We start from the raw sequence: 27,423 nt of genomic DNA, 5'->3' as shown, positions 1-27,423 counted from the left end.
GTCCGTGGAACCTGCATAATGCACAGGGGTAGGGGTGAAAAGTTAAGAACCCAGGGGTTGAGGATACCCATAATTACTGAAAGACAAGCACCTGCACAGACAGGCCCTGGGAGACTGCTGAGAAGGACCACCACTGCTACAGGAGTTCCAGGAAGAGTATGTCGAAAAGGCTCTGCGGCAGGTAACACGTGTAGAAACAGAATGCGTCTTCAGCCCACTTCTTATGGCCAAGAAACTCCTATCAGTGGTCTCCCAGAGAGTGACATAATGGAAACTCTCTGGGTTTTCTCAAGCCCAGAAATGAGTAATGGTGCTGCCATCTGCTGACCAGAGAGAGCTCCTCCCAGCCCTGTTCGCTTTCCTAGCATGGGCATCCCAAAGGCGTAAGCCACGCATCCTGTGTCTTTCGATTAATAACTTCTTTATTCTGTAAAAGCAAATGAAAGTCATATTCATATAAACACTGACATTACAAAGTACAGGGAGAGGCCTGGGGAGAAGGAAACAAAAACCTCTACATGTCCTGCTAATACTGTCTCCCCAACAAGACTGTAACGCTGTGTCCCACATTCACTCACTTCTATAACAGACCACAAATAAAATCTTCTCTGGAAGATACGCTGCTCCTCTTTGAGACGGCAGGGAAGAGGGACTGAAAGGTGGGGTAGGAGACTTTATTCTTTTGGCAGATCCTCTCAGTCATTATAGATATTGCTGCACTGTTAATAAAAAATATATGCTTCTCTGTAAAGCATTTAAAAAAAAATTCCATGGATGGGATGGCTGAGGCCTCAGCTCAAGTATCTCCAAATCATTGTTGTCCAGTCCCTGACCCTTCCGTGGTTATTTCTTAGTTGTTTTCCGGATCAGTGCCATTCTCTGAAAAGAGAGAAAAATAAGTCAGTGACGTGAGTTAGAGGCAGGAGCCTGAAGTCCAGACACTGGCACGTGGAGGTGGAGGGCAGGCAACAGGGTCTGCACTTCAGGCTGCGATGCTCCTGGGCCCTGTAATCACAGGCAGCTCAGCAGACGCCTTTGAACCTGAGAACCATTTGTCTGCAGGGCTCCAAAGGCATGCAGTGACCCATTTCACTGGCCAAGAGGCTAGGCTAGCAGGAGGGTGACAGCCTTGCCTCTCAGACCTCAGAGAGTCCATCGAAACATGTGTGGTCTAGACTCCCCCCATCCCCGTTTCTCCTTTCTCCAAAAAGGGAGAAAATTGGGAAGGGGCTCTACTTGGGAACTGCTGCCACACAGAGCGAGCCAATCTTCTCACTCCTGACCTGCAGTGAAGGGAAGTAGAAGACTAAGGACTTCCACCACAAACACATCAGGGAACGTTCCAATCATAGGTTTCAGTTTAGTGTGTAACCAGTCATCCACTGATTTGATTTGTTCTCTCTTTTTGACTGAGAGGTTTTTATGATTAAATAAACACAGTGAAAAAGTGGTTAAATTGGGGAGCAGAACCAAAAAGGCAACCCAGTGTTGGAGGGACCGTGTGCTGAAGAGCATCATTGGATTCGGCTGTTGATGGTTTCTGGGAGGGCATCCTCTGTGCACACTGTACACCTACCCCAGCCGTCAGGTCCGTTCCAACTCAGTAGCCCCCTAGGGTGGAATAGAGCTGCCCCATATGGGTCCAAGGCCTCTTTATGGAAGCAGACTGGCTGGTGGATTCAAACCCCTGACCTGTGAATTAGCTGTCAAGTGCTTAACCACTGTATCACTAGGCCTCCTCTAGAAATAGCAGGATATGGAAAAGGCTTACTTTTCAAATCCGAATAGCCACTTTAGAAACCAGCCATGTCTGTGGGAGGCCAACCCTGCAGTAGGGCTGACCAAGGGCAGGGATGACTTGATCCATTGCAGGAGTGTTACGCTCACACATGAACCTCTAAGACCTTGTTAACAGGGGCAGAGACACTCATCCGCACCCTTAAAATGGCAAAGGTGTTGTTTACTCCAATAAAAAAGAAAAGCAGAGCAGAAAAGGGATTCGGTCACGCAGATAGAGACCAGAAGGCCTGGCAGGGCAGTCCGAGTGCTAGTTACCAGCCCAAGGAGAGTGCCTACTTATGCTTTCCTTAACTTGCCCACTGTTCGTGGGCCTTCCCAGCGGTTCAAATCAGCACCAGTGAAAGCAACTTCACTGAGGAGGGGTGGAGGGGTGAGTACGCCATCCACATTAGAAGCTGGAACCAACAGCTTTGGTGCTCTGAGAGGAACACAGGCCCTGGGTGACAAAAGCACAGCACCAAGGGAATACAGGGTTAATTTCCCATGAGCCTCTGCAGGCTTATCTCTTGCTTTCTCTGCCTTTCATCTGGAGAGTGCAGCTTGCTGAGAGAAAGGAGGGGTGGTGCGGGTGGGGGGAGGGGGGCGCCCTGGCGTTCCTCACCTGTTTGTGAGCTTCTGTGGTGCAAGCTTTCTTGTAGGGTCGGATTTCTTCAGAGCCAAATCCTGGGATCCACATGTTCCACTGGCGCTCTACAAGGAAGGGGCCAGCACAGAAGCAGCATCACTGCATGTGCAAGGGCAAGTCGACTGTCCCAGTACTAATGCTCCAGTCCCTCCAAGAGCCCAGGCTGGAACTAATTTGAGCTCTTGCAAAGGAAAAAGTGGTAAATGAGTCAAAGCTGTGAGTGCTGAATCTTGAGGTTTTCAGGGGGTCGTCTATTCCGCAGAAAACAAAAGTCATGGTTTCTTTAACTGTCCTATGCCTGGGCTCAAAGGAAGCCCTCACCTCACAGGGGTGAAGGAAGAGAAAGGGGCCCTAGCACTCTGGAGCCAAGAGCTCAGTTCCCATTTTGCTGCTCAACTGTGGAGCTGTGTGACCTTCTGACCTTCGCTCACAGTGCCTGCCTTCATCTTTCATACGGTAATCGGTAATCATGGCAGCAGCCCCCTCACTGGGTGGCTGAGAGAGTCCAATGCCACAGTACAGGTAAAGTGTGTAGTCTGGGCCTGGGATCTACAAGGGCATCCAACAGTTTTGGGAGCCCCTGTGAAGGCGGTACATGTAGGTGTGGCCACCTATATATGTGACTGAATGTAGGCCACCTTGTGCGACTGAATCCTAAGACTGTCAGTACAAGGTGGAGAAGGGTGGGGATTTTGCAAAGCCAACATGAAAATTTACACGTATATACAGGTGTTTTAAGAAGTAAGTCATCACATTATTCACAAAGATTTACATGAAGACTAATTGACCCTTCACTCCAAGAGCATACATATAGGATATTCATATATGTATGTGTATATACAATTTACTATAGTTGGTCATATTTGACCTATCAAGAAAATAGCAACACAATCACTACGTGGAGAAAATGCTTCACACAGCCAATGCCTGGCACAAAGCAGCAGTGTGGCAAGCACCCTCTGGATGCGGGAGGGTCACTTGGAAAGCACTGCCACCAGTGTCAGTTGACATGCACAGGCTGATGCCAAACGAAGCAGGTTCAGGGGAGCTGTGATCAGAGCATGGCGGGACGAGCTCGCTCAGTAACACTCATCATCCTTGTTGTCTCCTTAGGGGGCCTTCAAAAAAAGAGTGCAGTCAAAACAGTGCTTCCACGGGGATCTGCGAGGCCAGTCCCATTCAAGGCAGACAGGTCAGATCAGAAGGGCATGGTGACTGATTTTGGGGACTCTCAAGGGGCAATTTTGGTAGCTTTCCTCAAAAGGAAAGGGGTGATCATAAGGGCTTTTATTAGGAAGAAGTTTTAAGAAAATGGAAAACTACTCTGGTGAGCAAAAGGCCAGGGAAGTTGTGTTAAGGATGTTTTTTCCAACAATGCAGCTGCTCCTTCTTTGAGGCTAGCATGGGCTGTCCTGGGAGAACTTCTCTGGGAAACCTGGCCCCACTCACTCTACAGCCCTGATCTTGCCCCTTCAGACTTTTTGTTCCCCAAAGGCCAAGGACATTTCAAAGGAACACGATTTGAGTCCCTGATGGAGGCCAAGACCGCAGTGTAGATGTGGTGTAACTCAGAGTGTAGAAGGGTCGGAGCAAGAAACCCCATTTTCAGGCGTGGATCGCCCTAGAAGGAAGGGGTGTTGAAAAACAACCACTTCACATTTTTATATTTTTGTTTCATAAAGGTTTCTATATGGTTTTGTAGCAATAGCTTGTTTTTTGGTAACAATACTTTTTGATTTACTCTCTTACATTGTCTTATTTAATTTTTGCCAAAAAAAAAAAGAAAGAGAGAGAGACTGTACACAGGAAGGGGATATTACTAAGGGAATAATATTCTGCATTATGCATATGTAGAAAATAGGTCAGGTGCAAACATTGACATGCCCATGCCAGTCCTGTCCAGGAGAGAGGCACACAGTTCTCAGCCCGTCGGCAAGCTCATGCTAGTTGAAGGGTGTGGTCTGATGCTGACACTGGGGACTTGATTCTGACTCTTGCTGACCCTAGGAGTGCAGGTCAGAAGACTCCGGCCTCTCGGCCAGCAGGCCGCAAACTGCTCCAGAGGGGCCTTGGGGGCGTTCCAACAGCCACCCTTCTGGTTAGTGGCTGAGGGCTTCACTGATGGCACCACCCAAGTGCTCCTTCCCCATGCGCCAGGTCCCCTGACCCCAGGATCGCCAAGCACTCTCTGACTATGTGCTTCCACCAGGCCTGCTACAGAAACTTATGAGCATGCTGACTTTGGAGTATTCTATCTCTGTGGTAATTATTTCTTTACCTTCATGAGTAAACTGGCATTCAGGCTTTATATTCAATGACATAGGGAACTAATAAGATAAGAAAGCTAAATTGTCCAAGTAATACCATTTGTTGTGGCAATTTTAAAACTGCAATCTCTTTCAAACTCCTCCCACTGATGGTGGAGTCTGTTTCCTCCCTTTGTGAACAGAATTCAGCAGACTCGACCCCGTGTGACTTCAGATGCTGGGTTAGAAAATTCCCCACAGTTGGCCCAGGTCCTCCTGGGAACTCTCTTTCTTGAAGTCTTCCATTCTTATGGAGAAAATCCAGCTACCCCAGAGTGGAGACCAAAGCTCATCTGTAGACAATTGGACATCCCTTACAGAAGGGTCACAAGGAAGAGATGAGCCAGTCAGGGTGCAGTATAGCACCAATGAAACATACAACTTTCCTCTAGTTCTTTAATGCTTCCTTCCCCCCACTATCATGACCCCAGTTCTACCTTACAAATCTGGCTAGACCAGAGCATGTTCTTGGGTACAGATAAGAGCTGGAAAAATAAGGAATCCAGGATAGATAATCTCCACAGGGCCAATAATGAGAGTAGTTATACCAGAAGGTAAGGGGAAAGTGGGGGGAGAAAGGGGGAACCGATCACAATGGAAGACATATAACCCCCTCCCAGGTGGATGAACAACAGAAAAGTGGGTAATGAGAGACACTGGTCAGTGTAAGGCATGAAAAAAATTTTTTATAAATTATCAAGGGTTGATGAGGGAGGGAGGGTGGGAGGGAAAAAAATGAACTGATACTAATGGCTGAAGTAGAATGAAAATGTTTTGAAAATGATGATGGCAACATATATACAAATGTGTTTGACACAATGGATGGATGTATGGATTGTGATAAAGCACTGTACAAGCCCCAATAAAATAATTAAAAGAAAATCCACCTACCCTTGGGCTGCCATACAACGAGAGCAGAGAGGTGCCAGCAGAGCCCCCAGATGTTTGGGGGCTGCCAGCATGGGCATCAGACAAAAGTGAAGATGTCATTCTAAAGAAGACCGCCTGCCACCCAGCTACCACCAGGCAACGCTCAGATTCATGAACAAAATAAATGGCCGTTCCCACTGGAAGCCAGTGTTTAGAGCCCTTAGTTGCACAGTAGCACATAAGAAGAGTGCTTGTCCTCCGTCGGTACCAAGAGACTCCACCCAAGACTACAAGCCTCTCCCCATGCAGAGAGAAGCCTATCAGTAATCAGTCAAGGCAGGTCTCCACTGAGCCCCTTCATATTTCCTCTGGGCCCCTCAGGGCACTATAGATGGTGCTCTTTAGTCATAACCAATGCAGAAAAAAAACTCACTGCCATCAAGTGGATGCCAACTCACAGCGACCTTATAGAACAAGAACTCTTTATGGGAGCAGGAAGTCTGTCTATTTCCCATGGTGGTTTCACACTCTTGTGGATCACGGCCCAGTGAGTAACCACTATGCCACCAGGGCTCCTCAACCGATGCAGAGGGGAGCGCAATTATTTCCAGTGACTATAGTTTTCAATGCTAGACAAGCATCTCCCAGAAACCTCAAGCTCAAATTGAGCGGCTGTTAAGTAAGTAAAGCCAAATATTAAATTGTAAGTATGATTATGATTTCTTTTAGGAAAAAAAAACACACCAAAAAATCAATAGGCTAGAAAAACTGGCAGGGAACAATGACGAAGAGCTTGATTGGAATGGTGGAACCATAACTGTTGCTATGGCGTTGAGCTCTTCCTACATGCTGACACTCCCTGTGCCAGTCACACTGCATCATCACCTGTGACCACCCACTTACCCAGTGAGGATGCTACTGGGATTCTCACCTCACCAACGAGGGGGCAGACTCGAAGAGAAATGAGGTAGGAAGGAGAAGGGAATACAGCCAGAAGCCGGAGGGACCTGGTCTCAAGCCCAGCCTCTCAGCTCACAGAGCATCTGTGTGAGTATTTCGGGGAGAAACAAAACCACATACCTAGATGCAGCTGGACATCTTTCACCTCCAGGGTGCTGGACTTGCGATGCCTGGCAAGCTGGCAGGCTGCTGTCACCACACTCTCAATAAAATCGTCAGCAATCTGCAGCAGCATCTGGGGAAGGCAATGTGGTGGAGAGTAACCATGACACCAGCAGGGTAGGTTCCTGTTGCTGGGGCAACTGTTATCTACCTGAATCGCAGAGTTAGGTAAGACTTGGAATTTATTAGGCTGCCAGGAAAACTTGTGGACTAAGGTGGGGAGGAGGAATGAGGAAGCCAACAGAAATACATTCATTCTTTACCCAGAATCAGTGCAGCTAATAAGTTTCTGATGGTGTCCTTCCAGTTCTACCTGCCAGTGGTCAGCTAGCCCAATCCCTGCTGACTCCCCCCCACCGTCTTCTGAATCGATGGGGAAACCAAAGTGAGGCATTCAATTCCCCACAGTCTCACTTGTTTTGGTGCCTAAATTCTTCAGTCTCTTAAAGCACTTTATGATTTTTTTTTTAAAGAAATGATCACTCCTTGATTTATCTTTGTTGTTGTTCTGGAATCTTTTTCTTATTTTCCCCCCTAGTCTTAGATTTATAGAAAAGTAGCAAAAGGAGAGTTCCCATAAACCCTACGCACAATTTCCTTTAAAAGTAACATCTTAAGTTATTCTGGTACATTTTCCACAATTAGTAAAATAATTGTGATGCATTGTTATTAAATAAAGTTCATACTTCTCTCAGATTTCCTTAATTATTTTTTTTCCTCCTTAAAACACTTTAATTTCCACAAACTCATTTAGTCTGTACCATGGTCCTGTGAAGAAAACAGGGCATGGATTTTATCATCATTCTATAGAGGAAGATGCCAAGACTCAGGAAGACTAACTTGCTCCTGGCCATGTAACTAGGAAGCAGTGGGATGTTTCAATATCTATTCTGAAGTACAATGCTATCAGTGAGAGGATAATATCCATTAGCCTCTAATGGAGACCAGTTAATTCAACTACTATTCAAATTTACAATTCAAGTTGTGTACTAAGGTCTGTAGTCTGAGCTTGACTAACCATGCACTCAAGCTACACTGAGTGACTGAGCTGAAAGGAAGAGGAACAGCAGCTGTAAAGAATTAAGCAATACTAAAATCTTGGTCATTGTAAATACCTTTTTTCCAGCAGCATAAGCAGTGACTATAATGTGTATCTTGATGCATGGAATATACAGGAAGCGGATTAACTATTATCTCTAGAAAAGAGCTGATGCAGAAGGTCAATGTCATCAGTCAGAACAAGGTGGAGTTGACTGTGAAACAGTCTGTTAATTGCTCATATGCCGAGTCAAGCCTTAAAAAATAAGTCCGGGGGGTGGGGGTGGGGGGGCCAAAGTAACCGTTAAGTATACAATCAAATCCACTGCCATTTAGCCACTCCAATTCAACAGCCAGGTACCCAAAAGGGCAGAACAGAACTGCTTCTAGAGGCTGTAAATCTGTACAGGAGCAGAAGTCTTATCTTTCTTCCACAGAGCAGCTGGTAGATTCAAATATAGCCCACTATACCTCTGAGGGTCTCTCACCGAGTATATCCCCCTTGAATTTAGAAACCATTCAAGAATAGATTTGATCTACTACACACTAATGAACAACGATGAGATGAGCTGTGGGAATGACAAAGACCATCATACACCAAAAGGCCAAAACGGATGTCTGAAGATTCTCTGAAACTTGTTCTTGAATGTAGAGTTAACAAAAGCAAAACGGAGAGATGATGAGATAAAAGAGATAAACTAAAAGTACAAGTAACCTAAGTAAAATATTTCAAAAGGAAGCTCAAGAAGACAAAGTAAAATATTAAGGAAATGTGCAAAGACCTGAAATTAGAAATGAGAGGGAAAGCGTCTCTGGCATTTCTCAAGCTAAAAAAAACTGTAGCAAAAAATCAACCCTCCGTGTGCAATATTGAAAGATTCTCTATGCAAAACACTGAATGACACGAAGAAGAAGAAGAAGGAATACAAAGAACCACTGCACCAAAAAGAACTGGTCAGTGTTCAACAATTCAAGGAGGTAGCATGTGATCAGGAATTGATGGTAATGAAAGAAGTCCATACTGCACCAAAGTCATTGACAATAAATAAGGCTCTACAAATTAACAGAATATCAACAGAGGTATTTCAAAAATTAAATGAAACATTCATCTATGCCAAGAAATTTGGAAGATAGCTACCTGGCCAATCATTTGGAAGGGATCCATACTTCTGCCCCACCCCAACTTATCACACAATTTCATTACTATCACATGCAACTAAAATTTTGCTGGAGAGCTCTCCCTGTCCAGGGGAAAAGAGTGTGTAAATTGAGAGACACATGAAAACAATTAATGAACCATAACGGGTTAATGGACCACAGTCTCCACAACCCTGAGACCAGAAGAACTAGATGGTGCCCAGCCACCACTAATAACTGCTCTGGAAAGGATCACATGAGAAAGTACTGGGTGCAAAAAAAAACAACTGAAAAAAGAATGAAGGCAACATATGTACAAACATGGCTGATTCAACTGATGTATGGATTGTGACAAGAGTTGTACGAGCCCCCAATAAAATGATTTAAAAAAAAAAACAACCTAAAAAAACTCTGCCACTGAATCAATTTGGACTCAGAGCAACCCTATAGAACAATGGTTCTCAACCGTCCTAATGCCGTGACCCTTTAACACAGTTCCTCACGTTGTGGTGACCGCCCCAACCATAAAATTATTCTCGTTGCTACTTCATAACTGTCATTTTGCTACTGTTATGAGTCATAATGTAAATATCTGATATGCAGGATGTATTTTCATTGTTACAAATTGAACATAATTAAAGCACAGTGATTAATCACAAAAATATTTAATTTATATTGTAAAATATTTTTGAACCATGCTGCAGCATGGGTAACAGTCTTCACACCGGTTATTTGTATGTAGGCGTATCTGTATGCGGGCGGACCCACCTGGAGACAGATGGAGGAGCGGTGGGTGTCTCGGTTCCTAATACCATCAGAAATAATGTGTTTTCTGATGGTCTTAGGCGACCCCTGTGAAAGGGGTCATGACCCACAGGTTGAGAACCACTGCTATAGAACCTATAGAACAGTAGAACTCCTATGGGTTTCAGAGACTGAAACTCTTTCTCCTGGGGAATGGCTGGTGCTTTTGAACTGCTGACCTTGCTGTTAGCAGCCCAACATGTAACCTATTGGGTAGAGTGGTGGTGGGAAATGTGGAACAAAACTCAAAACAATAAGAGTAAAGGAGTGAAATAAAAAAAGAGGAAGCCCCCCAACAAGATAAACCGACACAGTGGTTGCAATAGTCAGCACAAACAGCAATGACTAGAAAGATGGCACAGGCATAGGCGGTTTCATAGTGTCTAGGATGAGAAACTGACTTGATGGCGCCAACCCAACAGCACTAACAACAACAGCAGTGCACTACTAGCAAAGCCCTCAGAACGTCCTGCTTCTAATCAGCTTTGCAGTAGCTCATCCTTTCAGAATGGATAGCCAAGATCATGAACAAACCAAAAATGGAAACCTGGGCAATGCAGAGAAAAGAATAAAATGTCAAATTATATATATACATATATATGTGTATATATATATACATATATGCATGTATATGATCAAAATAAATATAAGACATAAGAAAACTGTTAAGCTGGTATAGCTTAATGTAATGTTCTCAAAGGTCATTCATGTAATATATCAGTACTTCATTCCTTTTATGGCAGAATACTGCATTTAGTTTCTAATAATATTAAATTAATTTAATATTAAATAATTGTTAATAATAATTAAATACTTCATTTGTTTATCCATTTATCCACTGTGAAAACATACAGTACACTGCAGATATAGATAAGGCTTTTGAAAGTGATTACCAAAAAAAAAATTTTTTTTTATTTAAAAAAAAGTGATTACTTATAAATAGCACATGTGTCTTTTTTGACAGGCAAAAGTAATAGCAGCTACTATGGATAAATTATTCCATGAGATAATCACAGTAACTCTATTGTGAATATTATCACACTCTACCAACATAGGAAGAAGCTGAGGCCAGAAAGCTTAAGTGAACTTGTCTACAGCCGCGAAGCTGACAACTGGCAGAGTCAATTCAAACTGATTTTTCTGCCAATGAAGTCTGTGCTTTAACAGCTGTGTGATGTCTACCAGCTTTCAGGGACAACGCTTTGAAGTACCCAACCCCACCTTACCTCCTCTACATCTTCATCCAACTGCTCATTAGGGTCCACTTCTCTTACTAAATCTTGCAATTTCTTCTTCGTCAATACCTAAAGTTAACCAGGAGAAGATTTTTAAGGAAACGAAACACCACCAAATCCCAAACTCACTGTTGAGTCAATTCCAAACTCATGGCAACCGTATAAAGTAGAACTGCCTCTGTAGGTTTCTAAGGCTATAATCCTTTACAAGAAGCCGCCTCTTTCCCGCAGACTTGCTGGTGGGTTTAGCACAACCTGAGTACCGCACTATGTCACCAGAGCTCCTTACAAAACAACACATCATACCCCCATAAAAAAGAAAGGTTGTCAAGCTGTGGAGTTTATTTTCTACTTTCCAAAGAGTTCTCCATTTGCCCTACCTTGTGTTATTGTTATGATTACGTCCTCAAGACAGAAGTAGCAAATGCAGAAACACATCTGGAACAGAGGTCAGTGTCCCACTGTCAGGGGGTTTATTTCAGCACCATTTCTTTTTCTCGTGTGTCTCACCTTCTCCCCATATTAAAGGATTTACAATTCTCCGGCCTTCATAAATTGCACCACATCCCTCCTGTCTTTGGATATGTTCTTCCTCCCTTCTTCCTACCTGCTCAGCTCAGGGCAGCTCCTATTGGTTGCCTTCCCTAGCCCCTCCTCTCGGCCTTGAAATTGAACAGGCCCAGCAGATCCCTTTGGGAGCCATTGTTTTGATTAGACCTGGCTCTCTGGAATATATTCGTAAGACATCCTCAGTTATGATTCATTACATTAGTTTCAATCTTACATAAAAGACAGAGAGAAAGGTCAGCTCTTTGAGCGAGATGATCTTCGCACAAGTGTATTACTGAGAGAACTTGTCTGTAGCCATGCACTGAAAGACATTTTTTTCCAGCGGAGAGGAAGAAGCGCCTGGGACAGACATCTACACTTCTCATACCATTTCTGGTCCAAATTAACACAGAGGAGGAGCCTTCAGTGAGCAAACGATAAGAGGATGATACCTGATTGTTTTCAGGGCTGAGCCGCCCTCCAGCACCAGGAGTGCCTGGTATCTTTACCACCGTTGTGCTATTGGCCATGGAGCCTTGCGGAGGGGTGCTGGCTGGTTCCGGTTTGATGGACGAGAAATTGGAGAGGTTGATTAGGGCTGAGGGGCCAAACTGGTTCATAATCTGTCGAGCTTTGGACTTCAGCTCATAGAGCTTATCAAGATCCTGCTTCTTTTTAGAGCTGTTAGGACCAAGGCCAATCAACTGCAGAAAGAAAACATGAGAATTAGTTCCAGAAAAAAAAACAAAAACCAAACTCATTGCCATTGAGTCAATCTGACTCATAGAGACCCCATAGGGCAGGGTAGAACTGTCCCAGTGGGTTTCTGAGACTGTAATTCTTCATGGGAGTAGAAAGTCTCTTCGTTCCCCCACAGAGCTGGCTGGTAGTTTTGAAGTGCTGATCTTGCAGTTAGAAGCTCAAAGCACAGCTACTACACCACCAGGGCTCCTAGCTCTAAAACGACCTGTAATAAACTATAAGTCTTGAAAGAAAAATGACATGCAGTTTTTGGGGTCTTCGGTGTACCTGGGATGGTGACCATTTGGTATCTGTGCATTACAAACAGCATGAAGGTTGTTCATTGCTCTCACCTGATACCTAGAACATGTCTTCTCCAAAAGCTAAATTCAATCATCTTCTAATTGAAGCAAGGCAGAAAGGAAATGAAAACAGGCCTCTGTGTACAAAACTAAACTAGACGGGGCCAAACATTTTTGAGCGCGTCATAAAAACGGGAGACTTGGTTAAGCACTCCATGCATACTTTTTGAACATCAAATGTTAAATCCAAATAAACTGTGGCATATCCGCAGACTTAGAACTCAGTCACACAACTTGAGAAAAGAGATTAGTTCAGTCTGGCATTTCAAAACATGCTCAAGTCCTATGTCAGGCAATTTTAACAACTGTTAAAAAGACTCTTCACCATCAAAAGCAATTTTTCTCTGAGTGTTAAGTGTGAGCAGTGTCCAGCCTGAAGCAGCTGGGACTCGTAAATCTTCTAGTATAAAGTTGGTTCCTGGCATCAGCTTTGGCATCAAAAGGCTCAGAAGCACACTCACCAAGCCCTGGCCACGCAGCCTCTCGGCGCTTACTTACAGCTATCTGTGTGTCTAGATCTTTAATTACATCGGCGACGGCTGTGAGCCCGGAGAAATGAGAGGCAGCCATTTTCAAAAGCTACCTGCAAATGAACAGCTGGCATCAAGCACCACCCTTGTTACAGAACCTTTTCCATTGCCGGACCGGGCACACTGTCACCAGTCAGGACCCAGGCAAACTAGATGTGGCATCTCCTTATAACCAGTGGGGGCCAAGAGAACCATCTCTCTCTTTCACACAGAGCTTTTAAAGTTCAATAATGACAGTTGTATACATAGAGACTGACTTCCTATCACTTGAGTGCTTTACTGTTAGAGATAAGCTGGAGCGAACTTAACACTTTATTGGGCAAAACTCTGAACCTGCAGGAATCATGTCAACGGCTTTCAGACCTTGGTAAAGCTTAGCAACCTGAATATAACTCTGTGTTTCGGTCTTGCCCCAGTGGAGAAGTTTCTCCCCTACACTTTGTCTTAGCTTCTCTTTGCTTATTCTCTTATTTGCAATAAGAACAGCGAACCATAAATAACAATAATAATAATAAAAGAACAGCCAATCATGTGCTGGGTAAATGGCCAAAACACACGAGGTTGGTTGGCTAAGTGCCAGCTGGGAGGGGGACCACACAGTACTCAGAGCACTCACTGATTTATTTTATTTTATTTTATTTTTTTAAACCACATGTGGTCCATACATACTTCCTTCTCCTGAACCCACAAATATTACCAACAGGAATGGGAGAAAATGCTAGAAAAAGACTAGCATGGTAATAATTATTGTAATGATATAGAAACTTTTACTTTTCGTTGTTATCCATTTTAATTTGCTCTAATTTTTAAAAATTAATTAGGATTTAATACATATATCATTCCATATTTCAGTCATGTCAAGTAGAATGTACAATTGCCACCATGATCAGCAATCTTTTTCTTATGTGAGTTCTATGAAAATGCCTTATTAAAGATTGTCAAACTGAATCCCATTGTACAACACTGTCACTCTAGCCTCACATAGAAAAATACTATAATTCTCAAACAGCATTTTCATGGGACTTTGAGAATGGTATTGAAGATCGCTCAAAGTAAGTCGAGACCTTTTGTTTTGAGGGGGGAGTGGTGGGCATTAGATATTTCTGTATAATTGGAATTTCTATAATACGACCATGGAGCCCTGATGGCATAATGGGTTATGCCCCGGGCTGCTAGCTGCAAGGTCAGCAGTTTGAAACCACCAGCTGCTCTGAGGGAGAAAGACTTAGTCTCGAAAACCAAATTCTACTCTGTCCTATAGGGTCCCTATGAGTTGGCATCGACTCGATGGCAGTGAGTTTGAGTGAGAAAATAAGATTTAGAGAAAAAATAATATATACCAAAACAAAACAAGCCCTTGCTATTGAACTGCCCCATAGGCTTTCCAAATCTGTAATCTTTACAGAAGCCGACTGCTCTATCTTTCTCCCAGGTTACAGCTGGTGGGTGTGAACCACTAGCCTTTTCGTTACCAGCTAAGTGCTGAATCACTGCACTATCAGGATTGCTTAGAGCCTACACACACAGGACCAAATATGGATAATTACCAATCAAATTAGAAATTAACCTTAGAGAATAGCTCAAATGGACTAGAGGGCACAGAGTGTTCACCTGGGGGGAGGGGAAGACAATGTACTCTTAGAGGGAGATGAGGAAAGAAAAGGGGGGTAACAGGGTAAGCCTTTGGGAGAGGTAACAATAACTTGTTCAAGTTGTTGAATGCAAAACTGATGAGTTGATATGCAACCGCCCACATCATTCACAATGAGAAGCTAAGAAAAAAAGAACTAAAAGCTCTAGTAGTTGCTTTAATGAACTAAGTGGTTTCTCTAGGGCATGAGAAAAATCAAAGTTTCTCCCTAAGAAACTAGACTGCAACTTATTACAATCTTTGACCATGTGGAAAAGTAAACAATACCTGTGAATTTTCACAAGTTGCTTCTTCCTGTTAGAACCAAATAAAACAAAGATGATAATCAGACTGACACTACCCTAAATTTCTGAGATTGTTTCTTAATATGGTTAGATGTAAGACTCTATGACATATTTGGGTGGTGATTATGTAGAATTATACAACTGCCTGGTACTCAAGGCTTAAGGGCTTGAGTCAGAATTGACTGAGCAATACCTGACAACATGCAACTGTCGCGCTCCACACCTGGACATTTAAGAACTATGCACTTAAAAAAAATTGTGCTGTGGTTAACAATGCACGTAAGAAAAAGTTGGTCATCTTACCCACTTTTAAATGTACAATTCAGTGGCGTTAATTAAGTTCACCATGTTGTGCTACCATCACTACCCACTTCAAAGTTTTACATCGCCCCCGAAGACTTTGTGGATTTGGTTCCAGACCAAAGCAATAATGAGAATATTACAATAAACCGAGTCAAGTGAATTTCTGTTTTCCAAGTGCATAAAAAGTTATGTTTACACTCTGTGAGGGGGTTTCAAAAAGTTTCTGGGAAAATGGAATGACAAGAAAATGAATTTCTTCCATAAACTTTTTGGAGCTCCCTAATATGTATAATCTACGTTAAGTGTGCATAGTGTCATGAACAAGTGTGCAACATTGTGAGAACTGCCAAAATGTGACACAGAGAAATGAAATGAGCACATGCTGTTGGAGAAATGACACCAATAGACTTGCTCAATGAACAGTTGCCACAAACTTTCATTTTGTAAAAATCATGCAAGAAAAGCTACTTGGCAATATCTACCAAATCAGAAAAGTATTTTACTGTTCTGATCCCATAATTCCATTCTTAATCTTTATTATAGTGAAACTTATATGTAAACAGAATACTATATGAGAGGGCTTAAAAATCTTGTGGAAAAATGGAATTACAATATAATGGAATGTTTCTACTAACTTTTTGAAGCTCCTTTGTACATGTAAGGAATCTCAATCTAAGTGTCCATCAAAAATGGTTTAGTTCAGTGGTTCTCAACCTGTAGGTCGTGACCCCTTTTGGGGTCAAACGACCCTTTCACAGGGGTTGCACAATTCATAATGATAGCAAAATTAGTTATGAAGTAGCAATGAAAATAATTTTATGGCTGGGGGGTCACCACAACATGAGAAACTGTATTAAAGAGTCACGGCATTAGGAAGGTTGAAAACCACTGGTTTAGTTAAATAAATCCAGGTATAACTATTTAATGGAACCCATTAAAAAATGAGACCCTTGAAAACACTATGCTAAGTGAAAAAAGTCAGTCGCATAAGACTGCCTACTGTATGATTACATTTACATGCAATGTCCAGGACAGGGAATTCTAGAGATATTGCTAATGAAAATTAAATTGGCATAGCTGCTTTGGAAAAGTTTGACAGTTTCTTCTTATTTATTTAGACAGTTTCTTATAAAGTTAAACCTACATTCATCATACGCTTCAACAACCCTTCTTACAAAATTATTATAATTGTCAAGTGGAAATAATTCAATGCCCTTCAGCTGGAGAATGGATAAACAAATGATACATCCACACAATGGAATACAACTCAGACATTAAAAGGACTATGAAAGCTACATGGACATGGATGAATCTCAAGCACTTTACCAAAGTGAGAGAATCGCGACTCGAAAGCATTTATTGGACTAGAAAAAGCAAAACTATAGGGATGGAGAATCTATCAGTGTTTGCCAATGAATAGATGGGGAGGATTTGACCACACACATGCATGTGCTGTAGAATCAACTTCACCCCTGAGGGGGACGAATGTCAGAAACGTGGGTGAAGGGAAACAGTGGACAGTGTGAGATATGAAAATAACTTATAATTTATCAAGGGATCACAAGAGTGGGAGGTGGGGGAGGGAGAGAAAAAAGGAGCCGATACCAAGGGCTCAAGAAGAAAATGTTTTTAAAATGATTATGCCAACATATGTACAAATGTGCTTAATACAATTGATGCACGAATGGTTATAAGAGCTATAAAATCCCCCCAATAAAATGAGTCCTAAAAAGAATCAATTTCAAGTCATGAGGTCTCATGTGTATCAGAGAAGACTGTCAGGCCTTTCTCCCAAGGTGCCTTGGTGTGGGTTTGAACAGCCTACTTTTCAGTTCACTGTGGAACTCATTAACCTTTGGACCATCCAGGAACCCACTACAAAGGATTGGCATGGAATTATTCTGACTGCTGTGATGGTTACCTGACAGTATACACTGGTCACACACAGCATACATTTGTACCCACCAGAGAGAAGTTTGGGGTTGTTGTTTTTCGGAGAGTAGATTTTATTTTATGTAAGTTTAAAAATAAATTTCTAGAGTAAAATAAAACATACATGCCTGATCAGAAAGGTCATTAACTCCATACTCAAATGACCTATTTACTGGCATCTGGCATCAAGGCTGGTGGTGGAACAAGCACAATGAAATGAACTGAGCTGAATGTAAACTTGAATCCATTATGTAACATACCATGGCTGCCTTTGGGCTACTCAAATTTCTAACTCTCACTTTCCCAGAATAAAGATGCACTACTGGAGCTATAAAGATACACTACTGGAGTAAATATCGATACACTAATAAAGTAATAGAGGAATAAAGTAGTAATACTAGAGTAATAAAGATACACTACTAGAGTAAAAACTAGAGCATTATGCACGAGTCAGTTTGAAAGAATAGTGCCTATCCCCTCAACAAAAACAAACACAAAGCTTCGCTGCCATCAAGTCAATTCAGACTCAATAGTGACCTATAGGACAGAACCGTCCCTGTGAGTTTCTGAGAACGTAAGTCTTTATGGGAATAGAAAACTTCATTGTCCTCCCTTGGAGCAGTTGGCGGTTTTGAACTACTGACCTTAAGGTTAGCAGGTTAGCAGCCTATCATTTAACCCACTAGGTTATCAGGGCCCCTACTATATCAGTGGTTTTCAAGCTGTGGATTGCGGTTATTCAGAACAGTAGCAAAATGAGAGTTATGAAGTAGCAATGAAAATAATTTTATGGCTGGGGGGTCACCACAACATGAGGAACTGTATTAAAGGGTTGTGACATTAGGAAGATTGAGAACCACTGTACTATATGGAAGTTACATGCTAAATGATTTACAAAGTCTAGAAAAGTCCAGGTCCCAATGTCTGAGAGCTGAAAATAGTTAATAGCTGTATCCAAACAAAGATGCATGGTTGGTAATTCTATTGTTATCACATTTAAACCATGGCTTATCGGTTGCATATGACAATCCCCAACTGCTTTCCTTTTTAACAACTTTGTACCTGAAGCAGAAATATGAGGGGGCTACAAAAAGTTAATGGAAAAATGGGGTTAAAATGAAAATTGCCCACAAACATTTTGAAGTCTTTTCACACAGTTGCAACTCTATTGCTGTATTGAAAAATCTGATTTCTCAGAAGGTAAGAAACATGGGAGACTTGCCAATAGCTTTGAGACCCTAGGCCTTCTCTGGTCATGTTCCATTAACTGCTTTAAAAAAGAAAAAAGGGAAAATAGGGAAATAGAACACTAGACTGTCTCTAAAATTCTCTTATTTCTAAAATGTTTTAGAATTTACTGTTTTAACAAAATACTGGGGCCAGGAGATGACCAGCCCTATTGTTGTGGTACATAACCTGACTACAGGGCTGGATTTCCACCACCTTTTTCTTCTCTGGCTTCTGGATTTTTCTAAAGAACTCATACTTCCCAGACTAAATGAACCAATTCATTGCAGTCTCTGAGACTTGAGAACAATAGAAATGGGGGTTTTCCCACTCAGTTTTAAGCTAATGCTGAATTTGTTAAGTGGCTTTGACTTGACAGAAATGTAGTTTATATAGAACACTGGTCAAAAGCACGAATCCTGGTGTCTGGGCTGAAGTACTGACTCTACCACTTATTAAATATATGTCCTTGAGCAAGTTAGTTACCTAATTTTTTTTTTAATAATCATTTTATTAGGGGCTCAAACAACTCATCACAGTCCATACAAACATCATTTGTGTCCAACACATTAGTACATATGTTGACTTCATCATTCTCACACCTGCTTTCCACTAGTTACCTAATTTTTATGCCTCAGTTTCCTCAACTGGAAAACAGGTTAAAATCTACCCAGTGGGGTTGTGACAATTCAGTTTGTTTCTGACGCACTCAGAAGCAACACCAACAAACGTGTTGGCTTATATTGTATCTATGCTCTCTCCTGGTCTAAATGTTTTCATCCATCCTGTTATTGACCCGGCACACATACCTACATGGTAGTGGCACCCTATAATCACTGCTCCAGCTATAGAGATGGAAGAGAAACTGGATTTGGGATGGGGGAGCAGGGTAATGGCATGTGGTCATCAGGAAGCTGATGAGAGCCACTGTGGCACAGGCAAGATCCAAAACAGGAGACTGGGTACCATCCTAGATCTGCCATGAGCACAGCCAGAATTTCTACATCTATAATTAGGAGTTAGTAAAAAACAAACAAACCAGAAAGCCAAAGGCATTAGCATCAAGTCAATTCAGACTCACAGCAACCGGAGGGGCTCTAAGTCTGTCTAGGCGCAGATAGCCTCATCTGTCTGCAGAGGAAAAACTGGTGAGTTTGAACCGCTGGCCTTGCTCTCTCAGCTCTAATAGTTTAAACTTTACACCTGCTTACACATACAGCTATCAGAGCTTGTCCCTCATCTCCAACACACTGCCTTCACACTGTGTAATGTACACATTGCCAATGTATTGTTTCCAAAACATTTAGGGGTTTTCCAAAAGTAATTTTTCCCATGTTGGTATCTGCTCTAACAATGATTTTCTGATAAGGTACTCTGAAATTCCACTGTAATAACTCAGTGGATGCTAGAGTCACAAATTAGTGAAAGAGTGTATTTTCAAAATGTAGATAAATATTAACTTAGGAATAACATCAAATAAACTATTATGTATTTTGAAATTATATCGTGCTCTACCTCTTAATTTGGCATTAAGTTTATATCACTTACATATAATATAGGCACTTGCACAGAGTACATGCTAACTCATTGTGAAAAAAGTATATTAGCTCAACTTCCCTTATCCTCTAGTTCATGTTACAACTGCAAAGGTAATCCAATTTAAGTCCTTGTGCTTTCAATTTAAGCCCTTGTTCTTCACAAGTTAGTTCGTCTTTCTTGGCTTCCTAATTTTAAAATGAAATAAAATAATATCTTACTGTACTTTGAGGAAAAGCTGTAAACAGGTCCTATTTTTCTCGTTTGCTTCGGTGAAAACAAGAACTGAGTCCCCCCCCCGTTCCATATGTACCCTCTAAGTTGCACTATTTGACATTAAGAGGTGTCTTAAAGGGGAGGAAAAATATCTTCATCTTTTGCTGATGAGACATGGAGAGGAATCTACTTTGAGGCACACATCCCTGGATTTTACCATTTAAATACCATGAGATTTCGGTTAAGTAATTTAACCTCTTCGAACCTCTCTGAACTTATTTTCCTACCTGTAAAATTATACTAACAATATCTAGCTTGTAAAGGCAGGGGCAATTAAATTACACGAGAGGCTTCAAAAAGTTGGTGGAAATTTTTCATTATCTTTTCATTCCGTTTTCTCACAAACTTCTTTAAACCTTTTTATATTAACACTTGAAAGTTCTTATGACTTCAGACTGAGTAGGTTTCAAAAACAGATTATTCATAGGTGAGCGGTAACTGAGTATCTTACTAGAGAAGCCTAGTGACAGCTCCAGGTCTATCTGCGATCCTCACTTAATGGCAGCCATCTCCACTAAGTGTATACAGTACATGAAAAGCACAGGATGAGAACCATATTGTTTTAACAGTTAAGTCCTTGTGTGTGACGTGAGATATGGGTGCTACTTCATTTTCGGCACCAGTAAGTCCAATTTTAACAGCACCTTTTGTTGAAGACTCTTCCTTCCTCCTTGAAAGGATTTAGCACCCCTGTTGAAGATCAGTTGTCCAAAAGCGTTATGAATTTATTTCTGGGCTCCCAAATTCTATTCCATTGGTCTATGTGTCTAGCATTAAACCAGGACCAGGCTGTTTTGATTACTGTAGCGATAGAGTAAGTTTTGAAATAAAGGTGTGTGAGATCTCCTACTTCATTCTTCAAAACTGTGTCAGCTATTTGGGGGCTCTTCTTTCCTAAATAAAATTAAAAATTAACTTTCTATTTCTGAAAAGAACAGGATTTTTATTGGGATTGCACAGAAGTTGGACATTACTCTGGGTAGTACAGACATTTTCAAAATATCAAATATCCGTATGAATGATTCTTCCCATTTATTTATCTCTATCTCTTGTAGCAGGGTTTTGTAGTTTTCATTGTATAAGTGCTTTACAATCATTGTGTAAGCTCTTTACATTCTCGATTAGATTTAATCACAAGTTTTTTGTTTGTTTGTTTTTCAGGTACTATTGGTCATAGAGGAGCCCTAGTAGCATAATATAGGCTGCTAACTGCAAGGCTAATAGTTCGAAACCACCAGCTGCTCCTAAAGATGGGGCTTTCTACTCCCAATATGAGTCCACTCAGAAACTCACAGGGGCAGTCCTACCCTGTCCTACGAGTCAGCGTTAACTCGATGGCAGTGAGTTTGGTTTTCACTTTATTGAACATACTTGAACATACGTGTTGTCAGGAGAGACCAGTCCTGGGTAAAGTACAGGGGCAGAGAAAAGGAGGAAGCCCTTGACAAGAGGGGCTGACAGTGGTCACACATACGGACAGCTGTGAGGATGGCGCAGGACTGAGCAGTGTCTCTCTCGTTCTCTTGTACACAGGGTCGCTATGCGCAGAACCCGACTCAGCGGCACCTAATAACAATAACTGTAAAGTCCTTGGAAGAAAAAATAGGGGTAAAACTATGAGATCTAGTTTTCTTTAATGACAGATTATCATCTAAAACAGCTACCACACGAAGACAAAATACATCACTGGACTTCATGGAAATGAAATACCTATGTTCATGAAAATACTTTATCAAAAGAATAAAAAGACAATCCACAGACTTAGAAAAAATCTTTGGGAACCACATATCTGGGAAGAGTCTAATATCCAAAATAAACACAAAACTTTGACAACTAGAACCCAATAGACCAAACCCTTTGCTGTGGAGACACACAGCAAGCCTATATGAAAAATGGAACTGCCCCATGGAGCTGCCAAGACCAAAATCTTTATGGAAACAGGTTGCTTCATCTTTCGCCCACAAAGTGGCTAATGGATTCAAACTGCCAGTCTTTGGTTGATAGGTCAGGGCTTAACTAGTCTGCTACAGTGACTCGTTACATCCTCAAAAAACTCAGTGCCATCAAGGCGGTTCAGACTCATGGTGGCCCTTTAGAACAGCATAGAACTGCCCCCTGAGGGTTTCCAACACTGTAAATCTTTATGGGAGCAGATAGCTTTATCTTTCTCCCACAGAATGGGCTGGTGGTTTCAAATTGCTAACCTTGAGGTTAGCAGCCTAATGCCTAACCCAATACCAGTTCAACGTGTAACCCACTAAAAATCAAAGTACATGCAAATCAAAACCACTTCACTCCTACTAGAATGCCAACGGTGAAACAAAAATAAAATCCCAGAAAATAGCAGATATCTATCAACTGCTAGTGGGAGTGTGAGATGGTATAGCCCTTGTGGAAAACAGTATGGTGATTCCTTAAAAAAAAAAAGAGAGAGAGAGAGAAACAGATACCATATGATCCGGCCATTCTATCTCCTAGGACTCTACTCTAGGGACCTAAACGTAGGCATACAAGCAGATATATGCATGCTGATGTTCACTGTAGCACTATTCACAATAAAAGCCAGAAACAGCTCAAGTGTCCTTCAGCAAATGAAAAAAAAAAAAAAGTAGTACCTACATACTATGGACTACTTCTCCGGCTTACTGAAAAGGAGCTCTGGTACCTACTACAGCAGAGACAGACCTTGAACCACTGTGCTGAGCAAACTGAGTCAATCACAATGGATAACTACTGTCTAGTCTTACATAAAATGCCAAGACTAGGTAAAGATATGAAAACCAGGGGTTACTAGTGGTTTCCAGGATGGGATGAGGGAGAAAGTACACTGGGAAACACTGAATTTGTCTATGATGATGGGAAAATTGTCATCAACTAAGGGTAATGGGTATACAACTTGATTATTGTAACTGATATCTAAAACATGCACAGTGGGTGGGGGGAGGACAAAATGGCAAACTGAATGTTATTTCTAACTTTACAACAAAAACAGGAATCCTCCTTCCCCCCAAAAGGCTGCAGTTGTTGATACAACATCAAACCCAATGCCATCATGTCTACTGGTTTAAATAAAAAACGTCATGGGCTAGATTTCCTTGATTCGGTGGCTCAGGGTCACAGATTCATGGGACTGTCCAGTCAACTGGCTTAACACCAGTTTCAGTTTCTGGAATCAAGTCAATGGCAGTGGGTCTGGTGTTTTGGTTTTCCCTACCTCCTAGTTCAGTGAGCAGTGCCTGGGGTGTTAAAGTTTACTAGCAAGTCACCCAAGATAGTCCCTATTCACCTGGAGGAAAAAAAGAGACAGAAATCAGAGAAAGAAATAGATTGTATGTCTACTTGCTTCTATCAACTACAACTTCTTTTCCCATGAGCTCAGAAGAAATAGACAGTGCCCGGCTACAATTACAAAACATTTTTATCAGGATCCCAATAGATGGGTCTTAATCAAAAGAAGGAAAAATGTTAAACAGAACTTCAAATTTTAACTGGAGAATAGAATTACTCAAGTCATTGGGACTGAAGGAATCCATAAATCTGTTAGGATATAGCTCAGAAGACTTGATCTGTAACTACCCCATAAAGCCATGTTTAAACAATTTGGCCAAGTTAATGTTTCCCTTGAGCTCTTTTGAAAAATTATTGATAGAGCTCAAGTGAACGCTGAAACAATTGAGAACTTTTAAGAAGGCAGAGTTTAAATTAATAGAAGTGAAATAATATGGACAGTTAGGGAGAATGATGACGAAATGTGAAATACGTAGCCCGTGTCAATGAACTGTCAGTGTAAATACTGTGGAATGGGCATATGTTTTGTGTATATTTTTTCACACACAATTTTTTTAAAGTATGGGACACAACTATTTGCCACACACTAAATGACTTACAGATTTGAAAGTATTTTTTTGGTGGGGGAGACTCCACTTAAGGGTTTCCATACTGTTAAGTGACATTTGCTAAATAGTAAATCTGGAAAGAAAGTACTAGAATCTGCAAAATAGTCCATCCTGAGTTTAAAGTTAGAGCAAAGGATCTCGAAGCATTTATTCAGGGAAAGGTAACCAAGCCTTTCCTATTTGCTAGGCTCAGAGGAGTACTAGTATTGTAACAAAATTGTGATCACTCTAATCCTAAACCCTCTCCCGATTAAACCCCCTTAAATGTAAAATAGGCGTTTTAAAAGATCTTTTCCAGTCCTTCCCTGGCGGACATTCTTTTATTTGAGATGTGGAGGGCTGTGCTCAACAAGGATTGAGTGGTATGGTATTTAAAGCACGTATGAAGTATATAACTGAGTTCACACTGCTTCCAACTTCCCATCGGAGCTTCGCAAGAATAAAGCCGAAAACGACGATGCTGGCAGTGAGCTTCCCAGATCAAGTATCTGACACAAGGAGAGACAGCCCAAAGGCAAGCAGGCAGCGCGAAGAGGGCGCTTTCCCCCGCATACTTCCTTTACCACATCGGGTTCCGTGACTACGAGAAAAAGAGGCTCCCTAGACCTTATCCAAACCCTACCTTTCCCTCGGAGGCTGAGCTCCACTTTTAGGAACTCGAGTCCTCAGTCTGGTTCCCTCAGGAGCTCGGAGTTTCAAAGCTCCGATCCCGTCTCCACTGCCCGCTCCCGCTTCCTCCCCAAACCCAGCTTCGGAGCGGGCTTGTGCCCCTCAGGAACCTAAGGCTTCGCTGCCCTGCGTCTGCATCCTCAGGAAACCCGGGTCTTCACCGTCCCGCCTCTGTCCCTTCAGAGTCCCGGTCCTCGCTGCCCTGGGGTTGCCGCTCCGCGAGCCCGTGTCTCCCCTCATGCCCCGTTCAGTCAGACCCTCTCCCCTGAGGAGCGCGGGTCTTCACATCCTGTCCCTCTCCGACGGCCTCCCTCAGCGGCCGGGGAAACTTCACACCTCTCTCTCCCCCTTCCCTAAGCCCTGTCCGGGTCCCCACAGCCGCGTCTTCTCGGTCGGTCCCGAGTCCCTCAGTCCCGTCCCGAGAGTCTCACAGCCCCGTCTCCTCCACAACCTGGTTGTTGAGACACTGACCCACTGCGGGCCAGGTGCTGACTCCCTCCTCCCGCTCTTCTTCCTCAACTGCCAGGGCCCAAGACTCACAGGCAGCAGCGTCTATCTCCCCATGATATGCGGAGAGTGCCCCAGTGAAACGTTCGTCTCAGCAGCCGGTCCGACTGCGCGGCCCTCCCCGAGCACTTCCGGCACCGCTCCCCGCCTCCAACCCGGAAACGCGCAGCTCTTCCGGCCAGCGGGCGCGCGCCTGGCTTGCGCAGGCGCAGTCCTCCCTGCACCGCGTGCTGCCCGCCGGGGCTGGGGCCTGCGCTTCTCCGCCGGCGGTGCGTTTGCGTGCTCTGATTTCTCCCGGGCCGGGAGCACACGCCCACGCCACGCTTTCCAGCCGCCACGCTGCAGAGCTTGCCGTCGCTGTTGCTTCCAGAGTCTATCAGTTGTCCACATCTCCAGCATGATGGCTAATTGTCGCCCTCAGGTGCCACAGAGGTAGCCATTTTTGGTTGGCGCCCCATTGTCCAGATACCAGCACAGGGATACCGTCTGGTTTAGCAGCAGCCGCACAGGCAAGATCGGCTGTGCCTTTTCACTGACAATATGTAATCATAATTGAGCGCTTACCATATGTGAGGAAATGTGCCAGCCTGTCTGAAATCTAACTGATTTAAAGCAAACTTGTGAGCTGTAAAGTTCCAGCTAACAAAGGCGGGACCTCTATTGGAAACTCATCGAAGTCGGAGCCTGCCTTGTAGCCATTCTGAAAGCTCGGATGCTTTTCGTCATTTCTAGGCGTCTAAGCACAACTCCAATCCAACCTCCGTGCGTGTCCGGAAGATGGAGAAGACTGTACACAACGCAAACAAACGTGTAAAAGGCTGTGACAGCTCTTTAATAACTGCTAGCAGGAATCCAGAAGAGTTGCACACACACCCCTTTGCTGGATTGCCACCACTTGTGACCAGACGTCCCGCTTTTGGCGGAACAGTCCCGATTTTTGGAAAGAATGCACGACAAGCTAGGGAATGGTCTATTTGGTCCATATAGACCAAATTTTTAATCAAGAACTGCTCCGCCCACCCCCCACCCCCAATGGTGTCCCGTTTTAAATCTGGTCACCTTACTTTGTATCTTACCGTCACTAGGTTCCCAATCCACCGTTTGTACTGCCGCCGAATTCTCACCATTCCAATCTGTTTTAGGATGATTTCTTTAGAGCAGCAGTTCTCAACCTGGGGGTCGAATGACCCTTTCACAGGGGTGGCCTGAAACCATCAGAAAACAAGTATTTCCGATGGTATTAGGACCTGAGACACCCACCACTCCTCTATCCGCCTCCAGGCAGGTCCGCCCACATGCAGATACACGGACATATGAGTACCCGGTGTGAAGACTGTTACCCATGCTGCACCCTGCTTCAAGACAAAATTTCATTTATTTGTAATTAGAAATAAATATTTCACAATATATAATTACACATTATTTTGTGATTAATCACTATGCTTTAATTATGTTCAATTTGTAACAATAAAAATACATCCTCCATATCAGATATTTACATTACAATTCATGACTAGTAAATTTACAGTTATGAAGTAGCAATGAAAATAATTTCATGGTTGAGGGTCACCACAGCATGAGGAACTGTATTAAAGGGTCGAGGCACTAGGCAGGTTGAGAATCACTGCTCTAGAGAAACAAAACCCCAAGGAAGCTTATATATCTGTACATACAGAGGGCATTTTATATCAAATAGCTGAAGGACTTGACAACCAGGATCAACAAGGAATACAGGAAAATGCTTGCTCCAAAAAACTAGAAGTCAGAGCATGAACCGATGTAGGATTCAGACCCAGCAAAACAGCAGGCAAGCTTCCCTACAGGATCCACTCATGTTGGACTCAGGCCACACGCCTTCAATCAAGTGAATCAGGCCTATGATTTAGTAAGGTTGTTTCCCGCTCTAATCTTTTTACAACCGATTGGCTGCTCGTGGCTGATCCCATTGTAGAAGGGATTACATCGTTTGAGATCACTTTGTAGGAGATTAAGCAAACCAAATTTGCTGCCATTGAGTTGATTG

The 27,423-nt window shown here is 42.7% G+C and overlaps 1 protein-coding gene across 3 annotated transcripts; it reads right to left on the bottom strand.

Moving 5' to 3' along the window:
* Window positions 1-404: 404 nt before the first annotated feature.
* Window positions 405-25,519, bottom strand: TAF12 (TATA-box binding protein associated factor 12). Of its 3 annotated transcripts, XM_045299274.1 has the most exons (7): window positions 25,434-25,515; window positions 13,088-13,172; window positions 11,939-12,190; window positions 10,929-11,006; window positions 6,682-6,796; window positions 2,402-2,490; window positions 405-879 (listed from the first exon to the last, which is right to left on the bottom strand). In XM_045299274.1, the coding sequence occupies exons 2-7, from the start codon at window positions 13,157-13,159 to the stop codon at window positions 844-846; spliced, it is 642 nt and encodes a 213-aa protein (XP_045155209.1). In that variant the 5' UTR covers window positions 13,160-13,172; window positions 25,434-25,515; the 3' UTR covers window positions 405-843. The 3 variants fall into 3 exon arrangements, with proteins under 3 accessions (XP_045155209.1, XP_004705110.1, XP_045155210.1); XM_004705053.3 differs by lacking the exon at window positions 13,088-13,172 and having other exon boundaries at window positions 25,434-25,519; XM_045299275.1 differs by lacking the exons at window positions 13,088-13,172; window positions 25,434-25,515 and adding an exon at window positions 25,365-25,383.
* Window positions 25,520-27,423: the final 1,904 nt, after the last annotated feature.

Source organism: Echinops telfairi, unplaced genomic scaffold, assembly GCF_000313985.2.
Source record: "Echinops telfairi isolate 266 unplaced genomic scaffold, ASM31398v2 ScPeMD7_7457;HRSCAF=8495, whole genome shotgun sequence".
In the NCBI taxonomy this organism is placed as follows: domain Eukaryota; kingdom Metazoa; phylum Chordata; class Mammalia; order Afrosoricida; family Tenrecidae; genus Echinops; species Echinops telfairi.
Note: the sequence above shows the minus strand (reverse complement) of the source record. Positions and strands in the feature narration are given on the sequence as shown.